Source organism: Xenopus laevis, chromosome 1L (genome assembly GCF_017654675.1).
Source record: "Xenopus laevis strain J_2021 chromosome 1L, Xenopus_laevis_v10.1, whole genome shotgun sequence".
NCBI classification, from domain to species: Eukaryota; Metazoa; Chordata; class Amphibia; order Anura; family Pipidae; genus Xenopus; species Xenopus laevis.
Genome location: NC_054371.1, coordinates 175,793,405 through 175,808,705, shown reverse-complemented (window position 1 = coordinate 175,808,705; position 15,301 = coordinate 175,793,405). Strand labels below are relative to the sequence as shown.

Below are 15,301 nucleotides of genomic sequence, written 5' to 3'. Positions count from 1 at the left end.
TGAATATGCGATGTCCCCATGAAAAATATACCTGATGTATTCATGCAAAAAGTTGACAATTCACACTATTGCACATATGCCCCATTGTGCAGCCTTTTAAGCCTGGAGACAGCAGGAGTTAGAACTTTCCATACCTGAAATATATAATTACCTCAAAGCATTTCTGTGTTAGAAATGTGGCAATGGAATCACCCACTACAGGAAGAGTAATAGGTAATTTTACTTACATTGCATGATAGTTGCACAACAATCTCTTCATACCAGCCTTTCTCCCTTACTTATAGACTCCATCACTGCCAGAGTTCCATGGCAGTATCCTTGTTGGTCCAGCTCAGCAAACTCAGGGCAGCCAGATGTCCCAGCCTATGGTGCCTCGCATGTTCCCCAGCCTGACTTCAGAGTCTTTGGTTAAGAGAGAAAAAACTCCATTGCAGAGCTGCAGCACAGCCCCTTCTCCTTCATCCTGTAAGTAATATAAGTTTCTAGATTACCCATTGAATTTGGTGGGCATCTGCTATATTGTCTTGAAAGCATACATTTAGTCAGACATTAGTATAAACTCGCTTACCTCACATACAGATATTTATATATTTATCTACATTTAGGTTTGGATATGGCTTGGCATTTGGCCAAATCTTTGGTGGAGAATTCACAATTCAGCCAAATCCAAAAATCCAGAAACTATTCCCCCAAACATTGCAAGTCTTTATAATAATATATTGAGTAAAACAGCCCATATGTAAAACCTTTTCATCTAAATAACCCCTTTTTCATAACAATATACTGTTATAGTAGTATGTACTATTGTATAATCATATATGGAAAATTGCTGCCCCTGATGTTGATTAGGCCTATAGTAGTAATGATCCATGCCTTCAAAGTTGTCCATAGCAGCTCACCGTTTTTAATCTTTTTATGCTGTATTTAGTGTGCCACTGACACGGCACATGTTTATTGTGCTCTAGGCTGCTGTTGAGAAGCTAAGTTTAAAGGGCAAGGAAAGGCTAAACAAAATGATGAGTGCAGAGAAAGGCGTACCTAATTGCAGGCCACCCTTGGAGCAAGTTTGCTGAAGCATGGCTCATTTTAAAACATCTGTTGCTAATTATTTCCAAAAACTGGAAAGTACAGTGATAACTTTACCCAAAAATCATTGTGCGGTCTCAAGATCAAGACTGCCACGCATGCACAATAGGTATTCTTTTGTTTCTGTGCATGTGTACATCTTGTGTTTTATGAATGGCTTTCCCACCCGCTGGAGCGCATGATACAGGCAGGGAAAGTTTGCACATGCGCAGATGAACAGAAAAGATGCGCTTGCTGACGAGTTCGAAATGGCAGATGCGACCAGTGCATGAAAGGGAGATATACAAGGTGGAATAACTGCGTTTACAATAGGTATTTCAAAAAACAAAGGTAGCGACCTGGGAGAGGCGAATCCAACAATTTAAATGGTGCATTAATTATAAAACATCTTTCCTTGCCCTTTAAAGATCATCAAAAACATTAGCAGAAAGTGGTGTTACATTGTCATAGAAGCTAAAGCTACAGGTCAAATTATTGATTAATGCTGATGGAGAATGCACTGTTTTTTTATGGTGCCATGTAAGGTAAATCTGAATGAACTACTAATCAGACTTGAATAGTGATTGTTATATAATATATAATGTGTAACATTGTCATGTACTAGCCTGTGGTGTATTAGGGCACATTTCAAGCATGAGGCTTTAAAGAGCCTTTGTGTCATCAACTTTAATTTACTTCATACCATAGCAATTGTGTTTTGCACAGGGCCCTTATTCATTGTTCTGTTTATCTTTTTTTAAGGCCGAGACTGTCAGAATTCAAGGCAGGGATCCCCATGCGCATCTGAACATAGCCTCAGTCCCCCACACAGCTCAGGAAAAGCCTCAAGCGACTCTCAAGTTGTAACATACAAGGTATGATCTGGGCTGTGCAGTAAGTGAAGCAATGCAAGGCCACAAGGTAAAGGTGCATTAGGCACACCTCTGCCCCCTCAGCATGCGCCACTCACCCGACCACTAAGGGTAGGACTCCACGAGCGATTTTGTCGCGATCCGACACGCTGCGACAAAACGCATGCGACAAAAATAAGGTAAGAGATAGAATTTTCCCATGGCATCGCATCGTTGATCCAACGCGACACGATCGCAAACAAAATCTCGTGGAGTCCTACCCTAAGTCTTCCCCCAGTGCATGAAAGCCTCTGTGCTGTTCTCATAACCCCTAAACTTGGAGTAGTCACACAGAAGAGGTATTTACTAGTCTCATCCTCCATGGTGCTTCTTCTGCCTACCGTAATTCCTGCCCTAAAGTTAGGTAAAAAAGTCCAAAGTAGCTGTAGCACACAATTCAGTTTTGTCAATGCAAAAAGTGACTTTTATTGGTTCATTGCAGACTTCAAAAACATGGCAACGTTTCGGGCCGCACAGGGCCCTTTCTCAAGCCTTGAGAAAGGGCCCTGTGCGGCCCGAAACGTTGCCATGTTTTTGAAAAAAAACTTTTATTGGTTCATTGCAGACTTCAAAAACATGGCAACGTTTCGGGCCGCACAGGGCCCTTTCTCAAGCCTTGAGAAAGGGCCCTGTGCGGCCCGAAACGTTGCCATGTTTTTGAAGTCTGCAATGAGCCAATAAAAGTCACTTTTTGCATTGACAAAACTGAATTGTGTGCTACAGCTACTTTGGACTTTGTTGCAATTGTACTGGCTCTTCGCAGGGGGCCTTGTATGCTGTTTAGCACCAGATACCTGAAAAGGCTGATGGAGTAACAGGTGAGCGCTCTAATTTTTGTGTGGCCCTAAAGTGAGGTAGCTGACATTTCCTGGTGTTAATTGGTTTCTGTCCTAAGTTACTTTCAAATGCATATTGCTTTGCCAAGATAATCGTAAAGTAAAAAAAACCATATCAGGCTCTTTGTGCAACTCTGTAATAGCACAAGAAAAATTAGATTTATCTTTTTATTTCTGTAATAGGGGAAGAAAAACTTTTCCAGTACTGGTCGGAGTGACCAGCGAGAAGTTCTGAAACTGCTGAAAGAAACATAAGTGACATTAATAGCAATAAATATCTGACAAATCTGGTTGCTGCTGTAGGTTACTTCAGCAGCCAAAAGTTTAAATGTCATGCAGGTGAACATGGTAGAATTGTTCATACTGCCAAAACCAATGAAAATAAAAAATAATCTGCCAGGAGGGAGGCAGAATGGAAATGTAAATAGTTTAGAAAGCACAAAAAATGAGGACTAATTGCAAACTCTCTACTTACATCGGAGTGAATACTGATTTTAAAAGTAACTGCTCTTGTGATAACATCAATCCAATTAAACCCTAATGGAGAGGAAACCCCATTGATGATTTTATGAGAACTTATGTGGTGTAACACACCTGTGTGTATCATACTGGTACAGTGGAGCATGACCATGTAATAATGGTTTACTTTGTATTTCCTTCCTTTTCAGAATCAAAGATTAAAGCATATTTCTGCAGAACAGAAGCGAAGGTTTAATATAAAGACTGCATTCAGCACATTGAACAATATTGTGGCATCCAACACAAAACCGGTAATTAGTAAAAACTTCCATCATGTATTCTGTTTGTGGATCAAGTTTCCTGAATGTTCCTGAAGTTGCTGAGACCAACTCTACATCTACTTTCTGTTCCAAATCCAGTAACGCTTCATGCTTCATTCACACACATACTTCTGCATTGTGTGGGCACACCCGGCACAGTGAGAGAATGTGACCAACATTGATTCCCCACTAGAACCTGCATTAAGTATGATGACCCAGTAGGAGGCTTAAGGCATTATGAGCCTTGGAATTTGTAAACATGAAGAAAGGGCTCTGTAAGTGGGTATCAAGCTACAATGATATATGAAATAAATTATGACCGTAAATTCTTACAGCGCCACCAACGAAAAAGGCTTTACTTGGAGCTGAATAAAATTGTTATAATTATTATTACAGAAAACTGATGAGTGCTATATATATATATATATATATGCAGGCCCACAGTACCAGCACTCAGACACATGTTGCCAGTGGTGCACGATCGATAAATCGTATATAGTCTTATGAAGGATCAGCACACACTGTTCTTTAGTGAAGTAATAGTGTTTATTTTCAAACAAAACACATTTTTATCCGACGTTTCGGTCCCACCTGGGGACCTTTTTCAAGGACGAAAAAGGTCCCCAGGTGGGACCGAAACGTCGGATAAAAATGTGTTTTGTTTGAAAATAAACACTATTACTTCACTAAAGAACAGTGTGTGCTGATCCTTCATAAGACTATATATATATATATATATATATATATATATATATATATATATATATATATATATATATATATATATATATATATATATATATATATATATACACACATATATTTATATTGTGTGCTAAGCCATTCTAATTTTTCTTTTTACCTTTGCTTTCTATATTCAGATTAGTCATGCAATCACACTACAGAAAACAGTAGACTATATTGCCAAACTGCAGCAAGAAAGGGCCCATACTGTGGAAGAAACAAGACGTCTCAGGGAAGAAGTGGAAGAGCTGAATCTTGCTATCAGGTGATTGCTTACACAGCCTGTCCTTATTACTGAGTGAAAGCAGATGACCGGAACAGTTTTTCAGCATTTAGTTGAAAGCCCTGCAAGTAGAGTAGAGAGGCTGTTATAGCAACAAAGGGAGAACTAGCTTCATATTACCACCCTTGGTTACAGATTGAGGTGTTTTGTTAACAATAGTACTTTTCATAATATAGTGTGTATATTTAGCATCATATTAGTAAAGCAAAGCATAGGTTCCAGGAAGGTCCTAGAGCCATCTAGGTCATGCCACACACATTTGTTTGCTCTTCCTTGCTTTCCTTACCCTTAACGACCTTCATGTCTTCTCACTGTTTCTTCTCTGATTTCTATGTGCTTCATCCTCACTCATCTCCATGCTGTACCTCAATGTCTCTGCATCCTCATCACCTACCTTCACAGTCTATGGGGTATGTTTATCAAAAAATGAAGTTAGAGATCGCCACAGTCCTCTAGAGTGAAATTCCGCCACTCTCTATTCATTTATATGGGATTTTGAAAGGCATATTTATCAAAAGATGAACTTTCACTTTCACCCATTGATAAATACTCTAAATTCCATAGAAATTAATAAAGAATGGCAGAATTTCACTCTAGAGGAATGTGGCGATCTCTAACTTCACTTTTTGATAAATATAAACCCTATGTGCTCCTCCATCTTTCACCAATCTCTGGGCCCTCTCCCTGCTCCTTGTCAATATCTGTGAACTCCCCCTGTTGCTGCCCCACCTCTGAACCTAAAGTCAAAATATTGCTACTACAGTATATATAGAACACACGTAAAATCTGGTATGCTCATAAACAAACATACAGATGAATAAGTATTCCATTCATTTTATTCAAAATATTGCTACTGCAGTATATATATAGAACACATGCACATAAAATCTGGAACGCTTATTAACAAACATATATAGATTAAAGGGGTGGTTCACCTTAAAGTTAAGTTTTAGTATGTTATAGAATGACCAATTATAAGTAACTTTTCAATTGGTCTTCATTTTTTTATTTTGTATAGTTTTTGAATTATTTGCCTTCTTCTTCTGACTCTTTCCAGCTTTCAAATTGGGGTCACTGATCCCATCTAAAAAACAAATGCTCTGTGAGATTGCAAATTTATTGTTATTGCTACTTTTTATTATTCATCTTTCTTTTCAGTCCCTCTCCTATTCATGTTCCAGTTTCCTATTCAAATGAATGCATGGTTGCTATGGAAATTTGGACCCTAGCAACCAGATTGCTGAAATTGCAAACTGGAGAGCTGCTGATTGAAAAACTAAATAACTCAAAAACCACAAATAATGAAAAATGAAAACCAATTGAAAATTGTCTCAGAATATCACCCTCTACATCACACAAAGTTAACTCAAAGATGAACACCCCTTTAAAAAATATTCCATTCATTTATTTAAATGTAAGGGTCAGGGCACACGGTCAGAATCGGTGAGATATACATAAATTTTCTATATTAAGTGGATTCTGTGATATTTCCTTTATTAAACTGTGAGACCAGGCTTTGGGCTTAACTGAGAGTCCGCAATGCTAGGGTTAACTGAATCCAGGAAGTACAGTTTGGGTCACTGACACTTGGCCTTCAAAAAATGCTGTTGACCTGAAACCTGCCTAGAAGTAGAAAACTGTCTAAAACTGCTAATTTCTCAGAAACCTTTAAATAGAAAATGTAAAATTTAAAAATGCTTAGAAAAACACCACGACTATGTTAACATGAATTCATACTTTAAGAAAACCTTTGGGGTAGTTCACCGTTTCGTAAGTTTTAGAATTCTTAGCAACTTTTCAATTGGTCTTCATTTTTTATAGTGTTTGATTTATTTTCTTCCTCTTCTGCCTTTTTCTAGCTTTCTAATGGGGGTCATTAACCCTGCTAGCCAAAACAAAACCCACCTCACCCTTCTGTGAGGCTACAATGTTAATGTTATTTTATCTTTCTATTCCAGTCCTATTCTATTAATATTCCAGTCTCTCGTTCAATCCAGTGCCAGGTTGCTTGGGTAAACTGGTCCATAGCAGCTAGATACTGTAGCTATTGTTATTCCAAACTGGAGAGCTGCTGAAAAAACCCCCAAATAATTCAGAAAACCACAAAAAATAAAAAAAACAAAGACCAGTCTCAGAATTCCACTCATTACATAATACTAAAAGTTAATGTTAGTTAAAGTTAGTTATAAAGTAAAACAACCCCTTTAATATTTGTAATTTTGACTACGGGCCTTGCTTTTACAGCAGCACCTTTGTTTTAGTGGGAAACACTATATTTTTGTTATTATTTTTGTTGAATTTGTATCTCTTGCTTCTATCTCTGGCAGGCATTTATCATTTTGTGGTACACAGCTGTGAACTAGCCAGTAGTTATGTGTGAACTGTATACTAACAGCAATATATTATGGAGTTTTTTTTCCTTTACAGCTCTTGTCAGCAGCTGCTCCCAGCAACGGGGGTGCCAATTGCGCCACAGAGCTCATTGCACATGAGAGATTTTTTTGACAAATATGTAAAGAGCAGAACCCTTCAAAATTGGAAGTTTTGGATCGTATCCTTTGGCTAGTGTGCATTTTGTCAGCTTCAGGTTGCCATGATATAATATACTCTTCAAATGTTAAGTCTCTTGGGGTCAAGACTGAATCAAAGTGCAAATAGTAGAAACTATAAGATTTCTGATGTCTCCTGTATACAAAGCATGCCATGTGGAATAGTAATTATTATCTAGACTAATATATTCACAAAAACACTGTGTTCTATACATTTATGTGCGCAAACTGTAGGTCAGTTTTACTGTATCATCAAAACTGATCTAAATCACCACAACTGTTTAATAAATGTATTTTTACTACTAAATGTATGTTTAGTAATAGTATCTGGTTGGTGATCACTTGGAATTACGGACAGTGTGAAAAACTTTGTGTGCCCTTAGGCCAAAGTATTCATTTTGTCTCCTTGTTTGAGCACTTTTTTTGCTGGATATATTAAAGGATTTAATTAAATTGGCCTTTAAATTTGCCTTTTATAACAGTTTTTTAGAAGGGAATACATATGCAGTGTGGTTTTATATGAATGTGCATGCATAATAATAGACCTATACATTGCATGTTGTACTTTGTGCCTTTCCCTTGACTTCATTTGGTAACACAGTTCAGCATAATCATTAAACCATTGTTTGAGTCCTTCAATGACATGGTGTCCACAGCAAGCTTAGAGGAGATGTGCAGCTCTACCAAGGATTGGCTGGATACGCACTGCTCTCTCCGTGCTTTGAGGCCCAGTAAGTACCTGTACTTTCTCTTAACCATCACCCCTACAGTATGTATCCTTATATATCAGCACATATTCTTCTTTTCTTCAGCTGCAGTGTCTTAGAGGATATTTCAGGGCCTTTGGAAAAAGAATGAAAATTGATTATGGTGTGCAATGATTGTTAGATATTTTCATTTTCTTCAGGGATGCCCTGTATGTAGCCCTCTATCTGCTTTTGAATTATAAAATTATATATATATATATATATATAATACACAAAAGCCATGAATATCCTGTAAATTATATCCTTATAAACGGTGAGTAGTGATGTCATCAGTTATAAACGGTGAGTAGTGATGTCATTTCTGTCACATGACTCACTAAAATTTGTGTATTATAATAAATAAAGTACCCCCAGTTGTAAAATATGAGGATATTAGAAGTTACCTCGGAGTTCCATGACCTGTATAAAAACACTCGGCCTTCGGCCTCGTGTTTTTATATGGTCATGAAACTCCTCGGTAACTAATAATATCCTTATATTTTACAAGAGGGGGTACTTTATTCACTATATATATATATATATATATATATATATATATATATATATATATATATATATATATATATATATATATATATATATATATATATATATATATATATATATATATATATATTTTAATATAAGCCTCTGCGGATAGAGGTGCTTGGAGTTTTAATTCAAAAACAGCTGAAAGTCTCCCCTGATTTACATACTTGTCCTTTCCAAATAGGCTCCCCAGACTTCAATCATTACATTTCGACTCCTCTTCCATAATCCTAGCTTTTCATATTTACTTATTGCTTTTTATTAACATACTGTATGGTGCCATGAATTCAGTGCTGGAAACATAACCACAAATTGCATTTTCTCTTCCTTCTGTAGTGGTGCTGAATACACTTCGTCGGCTGAGCACAACTACATCAATCCTGACAGATCCGATGAGACTGCCAGAGCAAGCCAAACAGGCAGTTAGTAGCAACAGTAAAGGTGGGGGAGAGACATAAGTTGATTAACATGGTACAGAAGAGTTCTCATGTGTGGCGGAGAAGGGCTTGTGTTGTTCCGCTGTTCCGGAATGGCACCTCTAACACTCCACCCTTGTCAGATACAAGTGGCATGTCCGGCCTTCAGACAAGTTCATGGCTTTCAGGGAATTCTAATTTTTGTGGAGCTGCAAAGCATCACCTTTGTGAAAGGCAGAAAGAAAAACCCCAGAGAGTTTCAGCTCAAATAACCTGCATATATATATATAAGCTTGATCTGATTTCTAAATTACAGATATTAAATAAAGGGAATAAAATGTCTATGGAAAAGTCAGGATTGTCTTCTACTCCTCAGTAACCCTTATATTTGTCACTGATTTTTTTCATTGTCCTTATGTTTGTGCAGTGGGTTGCAGGACCTCCAGGCAGTGAAGGAGTTAAGATATCTAGGCAAGTGTTCCACTGAATGAGAACAATGTCCCAGCTAAACCTTCTACCTGCTGATAAAAGCTGTGTTATTTACTCAGGTCTCTGCAGTTTCATTTCAACACGCTCGTGCCAGGGAAGATGAAACAGACTAATATCCACAAGTATAGTTATTGTGCAATTAAAGGAATGAAATCTATCATGCTGGATTTAGGATGTGGTAGAAAGGCAGCTAAAGGGAATGTTCTATGGAATTTTTTTTCCAGCTGTACAATAAGAAGCTTTGAACATTGCAGTTTCTGTTAATAAATATTTTAACATTGGAGAAAAACATCACCGGTGCTGTTGCCCACAGCAAGTAATCAAAACTTGAATTCTGTTTTTAACTTTTAGGTGACTGTTCAAATCTAATTGCTGATTGGCTGATATGGACAACATCACCAGTGATGTTTGTCTCCAGTGTTAATTAATATGCCACTTGGTTTAGTGGATAGACCTAAAGCAGTGGTTTATCATGTCATAGAAGTCAACCATGTTATTGGGATCATTATGGTCCAAGTTTTACTTCATGTCACCATTTGTAGTGTATATGAATTAGGTTTAACAATTTTTAGGACTGGATCAATATCACCGTCATGACAGAATAGTTGACACAGCTGTATTGTGTTGCAAAGGATGATTAAAGTTCTTGTGTGTCTCAAGGCAGTACATTCAGACATTTGGAGCAAGAATGGCCTAAAACCTGTTACTGAACCCTGTTTCGTAAATATTGGGTCCACAGATGTTGTAGAATCATAACACCTTGTGTGTCTTCACCGTTGATTCTGTGTTGGAGAATACTGGGCATTGTAGTTTAGCATTATCTGGGGACCCAAGGTTAAGAAACAGGGGCCTAAGAGGTTAGAAAAGAATTGGGGCTACTGTTTGTAAGTAATTCTGGTGCTTTTTATTATAAGGAATCTCCTGCTTTTCGTGATCAGATCTTCATTTTCTTTCCTCCTATTATTTTATGACAAAATCAAGTTGAAAGGCAGACTATAAAGAGACCCTTTATTTCTGTTCTGGGTCCTTGATTCTTCTGATAAAACAGGTGGAAGTTCTGTTATTCAGTGGCAAGGGGTGACTTTAGGTGTTGCTAAAAATCATAACCACCAAGCTCACTGCACCAAACTGACCAAAATATCCACACCAGTTATTTCTATAGCAGTTACTTAAAGTGCTGGTGCAAGCAGCGGTGCCACTTAGAAACGCGACAGTTACAGAATGCTTTCAGTAAATTACCATAGCATTCAGTGGGACTTTTCAGCTTCACCCCACAGACACCAAAGCGCCAAAAACCATGTTGCCATTGTCCATAGAGTGTGTGATAATGAGTTCTTCTACTTTAAGCCCTATGACAGGCTTGTTGAATGCTGCTGCTCTCTGTGACAGAATGTGGCAATCCAAACACCCCTTTTCATCTATCACTAGCCAGAACACTCAAGTGAGTGTATTTAGCATTTGCTGGGTAGTTTACCGTTAAGTTTATTTTTAATATGACGTTAATTTGTTTATTTTTAACTTTTGAGTTGGTCTTCATTTTTTATCTTTTTTTTTTTATTTGCCTCCTCATTCTGCCTCTTTCATCTTTTAAATTGGGGTCACTGATCCCAGCAACCAAATGACTCTGTCTGCTACTATTCATTCTCTCATTCTCACTACAGTCTGATTGCTGGAGTATATTGCACCCTAGCATCCAGGTAGCTGCTGGGATTTCAAACTAGAGTAGAATTGCTGAAAAAAAACTATAAATTATTAAAAAAAAGATAAAAAATAAATAATGACCAGTTTCACACTCTCTCAGATGATCACTGGCTACATCATGCAAAAAGTTAAAGGTGAACTACACTATTAATTGCAGTGACAGATGAACTGGTGCATCTTGCCCATCTGAGCTATGGCCATATTTCTTAAAAAATGACCACATTGGTCAAAATATGATATATAACCATGAGCTTTCTTTTGTTACATTTTAGTCATAAATAAACCTAATTATCAATGCAAATATGTTCCCATGGCAATGGAGATAAACGTTTAACACTGCGGGAAAAATGTTATTTTTTTTTTTATCTGCTTGTTCATGTTTATATTGGTCCTTTGTTCCCATGAGTACAGACCCACAAGGACCAGTAACACCAATTACTGGGTGTAGAGCAGTCACAGAGGAAAGAACACTTATGGGTAGTAAGTGACCATAATTAATCTACTGGCTTTCTTACAAATGCATAAAGTTCTGCTGCTGCAGTATAGTAAATGAAGTGTTAAGCAAGTCAGTGCAATGAGCGTGGCAAGGATGAAAGTCCAGAAATAAGAGCATTTTGTAGATTATAATAATTTTGTAATGGACCATCATGATAATGCAAATGTCGGCATCTCCCGCTACCCTGTCTGGAATGCTGGGAGTCCAATAGGGTATGGAGGGCAGCAGGCAGGCATGTAGTTAGGATTACAACTTGCATCACTTCTGTGTTAGTCCATTTAAAGCTATTATAATTTACAACATTCATTTTCCACCTAGAGTTAAGTATTTTGTCAGACAGTATTTTTGTATCTAGCTGTATATATAGAATGGGATTGTTTTTCTGTCATTAATGCAAATTTATGAAATACGGCAATTACGTTTGAGACTTTTATCGCGCTTACAAGAAATCTGGAAATAAATGAAGCCAATGAAAATGCTTTTGTGAAAGCACAACCAGCAATACAAAATCTAATCGAAAAAGTTTTGGTGGAGTCTTTACCTGGTCTACGAGGGGCTGGAATTTCAGACCTGCCAGTGCATAAAAACTGGCGACAGAACAATTATGGTGTGAGATTTGCTACATGTCTGTTGCCTGGACATTCAAATGGAGAAGAGAGCTGCAAAAGCCCAGGGGAACGTGCATGCCTGTTGCTTCAATATACATATGGTTGTTAAACATTCATTGGGAGAAGCTTTATTCAGAACTTTACTGACAGATCAACAGCATAAATATTGTGGCAATAACTGATTTTGAGAATTTTTTTATATTAATGGATTATTTTTGTTTTCTGTGTAAACGATTGTACGTTAATGGGATTCCCATTTTACCTGTTACCTCCTCTTTTTTTTTTTTTTGGACTTGTATCTTGGCATACCTTGTATGTATATGTGTGTGTTTGTGTATATATAATATATACCCACACACATTCAAAAATGTTTCATTTTAATGTTCAGCGCATGATTTTAATGTTATCTGACAAAGAAAATAAGCAATAAAAAAACTTTTGCATCTTCTGCTGTAGTTTCCTGTAAGAAAAAAATGTTTGTGACACCTGATCATGCCCAACATAAATAATACTAACTTAAAAGAGATTATGCAATTGCTGCCCTTCGTCGCCTTTATTTTTTCTTTGGAAAGCTTCCTAAAACTTAACATAATAATGTGATTAAAGGTAAATTTGCTTTGTTGGCAACATTTTCTTTATTAATATTTTGTGTGTGATATAGAAATCTTGCAGCAGGCATGCCATCACAGAGCAAGCAGAGGAATTTTAAACAGATTTTCTGAATATTAAACAGGTTTTGCAGATTATAATAATCACTTTATTATTTTACCAAATAATTTTAGTAGCTTGAAACTCACACTATCCGTATTTTTGGCAGGTTGCATAAAGGAACACCATTACATCTGTGGCAAAGGTCAATGGGACTTAGGGTAATGGCACAAAGTGGGATCATAATTGGGCAAAGGGCAATCAATGACGATTGCTCCAGCTAAAAATGACTTAGGGGCAAATTCACTAAGCGCCATCAATTCGCTAGCGTTGGGCATTTTTGTTACTTCGCAAATTCACTAATGAACGCTGGCGTAAATTCGCTAGTGTTACTTCGCACCCTTGCCTGGCGAATTTGCGCAACGGACGTAACTACGCAAATTCACTAACACGCGCATTGTACTGAACGCTACCTTATACGCTAGACTTCCTTCGCCACCTCAGACCAGGCGAAGCGCAATAGAGTAGATAGGGATTACTTAAAAAAAATTTACATTTTTTCTAAGTCCCAAAAAACGCTGGTGTTTTTTCTATATTATGGGTGATAGGCTGAAAAAGATGGAAATTTTTTTTTCGGCTCCCCTCCTTCCCCCCTACATTTTCTAACTCATGGCAACTTAACTATACAGTGGGCACATGTGTAGGGCAAAATAAAAATTTTATTTGATGTTTTGAAGGTTTCCCAGGCATTTGTAGTGCTGCTACATATTCCTCCATTGAAATTTGAATTTGGCGCTGTATGCAAATTAACCATCGCTAGCGTAACTTCGCTTAGCTTAGCGAATCAACGCTAGCGCAACTTCGCAACCTTACGCTACCCCTGAGCGCAACTTCGGATTTTTGTGAATTTGCGGAGCGCTGGCGAAACTACGCCTGGCGAAGTGCGGCGAAGTTACGCCTGGCGCAACTACAAATCTTAGTGAATTTGCCCCATAGTGCAGAAGCAGATTACTTCAGTAAAGGGTAAGACTTTTGTTGGCAAGGTAATTAAACGATTCTGCAGTGAGCAGTCAGGAAAACACTGCAAAAGAAGCAAATGTAACAAATCTTCAGGGTATAAAGGTGATACCTTTATTGGCCAACTAAGATAATCATAGCAAGCTTTCAGAACATTTTATTTCATTTTTCAAGCTGATTAAAATGAAGCTGTGGTGTTCTCTGGTATATATACAACATTCAGCTCATAGGTCAAATGGCCAACAAAAAGGCATATCAGTCTTTGTGTAAGGTGTTAAAGTCATAAGCTACATATATGCACTTGGTCAGTAGGCACATGCAGGGCTGGACTGGGAGTAAAAAGCAGCCAGGGCAAAAAAAATCAAGGCAGTCCACATGTAAACACGCAATGATCTTTCACTCATCCACTCATCTATTGGGTTAAAACTGCAAAAAAAAAAAATATATATATATATATATATAAGCAAAAAGAGCTGCTTTACTTACTTAAGTGTAATAATACATGAGTGATAATCCGAGTTCCCTGTATAAATCAGTCTTCTAATCAGACTTCTAATATCCTTATCATTTACTTTGCTACTTTTAAAAAACAGTGCAGTCAATAAATATAAATGCCATTAAGCAAAATGTTGAAGGGTACTAATGGTTGTCGCTGGCATGATGCCTAGGATTTACTGTGGAAGAAATTTCCCCATAAAGCATAAAAAGCAAAGAGCCCAGAGAAGTGGATGGGATATTTGGTGTCTTGCTAAGTATTCATGGAACAATACTTTGATGCTGCGTTGTTTCTGTATATATATATATATATATATATATATATATATATATATATATATATATATATATATATGTGTGTGTTCCATTGTTATAAGGTAATCTGATCCCATGTAAATATTAAGGAGCAATGTCATGTATATGCAAACAACACATAACAATAGACTACATTTCAAGAACTTCAATCAGAGAGCTCTGAAAATAATGACTCTAATTTCTCATCAGATTGCTTTAGAAAAGGCATTGCTGTAGACAAGCCAATATTCTATTATCTGCAGGAAGGCAGGCTTCTATCACAAGATACAGTTGTCAATTAAAAAATGGGTTTTTTTGGAATGCTGTGGACAGTTGTATATTCTCTTGCACATGCAACATTTTCACTTTCTGGTAAGGATTCTGACACATAACATTGACATCGTTATCTCTTTTAATTTATTTTTTACATTTTTTAAAAAGTTATATATTTATATACATTGAAAACAAAAAACAAGTGATGTATTTCCAAAACACAGGAACAAGGTTTTTCATTTATAATCACATTTCATTGTGTTCATAAACTAAAATGTGACTAAACCAACTGTACTGCATTATATTATATTAAAGTATAGTATACACCAGACCTATTCTGGTCGGATATTCTCTATTATACTATATTTTATTCACATATAAATAATGAGATGTACAAAACAT

General features: G+C 37.0%; 1 protein-coding gene across 1 annotated transcript in view; it reads left to right on the top strand.

Annotated features, from left to right (window-relative positions):
• Nucleotides 1-12,620, top strand: part of mlxip.L (MLX interacting protein L homeolog) — a 57,875-nt gene extending 45,255 nt beyond the window's left edge. Inside the window, exons 11-17 of the mRNA XM_041567672.1 lie at nt 285-465; nt 1,828-1,940; nt 3,481-3,582; nt 4,473-4,600; nt 7,046-7,169; nt 7,769-7,898; nt 8,799-12,620. Coding sequence (XP_041423606.1) covers nt 285-465; nt 1,828-1,940; nt 3,481-3,582; nt 4,473-4,600; nt 7,046-7,169; nt 7,769-7,898; nt 8,799-8,920 — 900 coding nt within the window. The 3' untranslated portion in view covers nt 8,921-12,620. The remainder of the gene's footprint in view (nt 1-284; nt 466-1,827; nt 1,941-3,480; nt 3,583-4,472; nt 4,601-7,045; nt 7,170-7,768; nt 7,899-8,798) is intronic.
• The last annotated feature ends 2,681 nt before the right edge of the window (nt 12,621-15,301 follow it).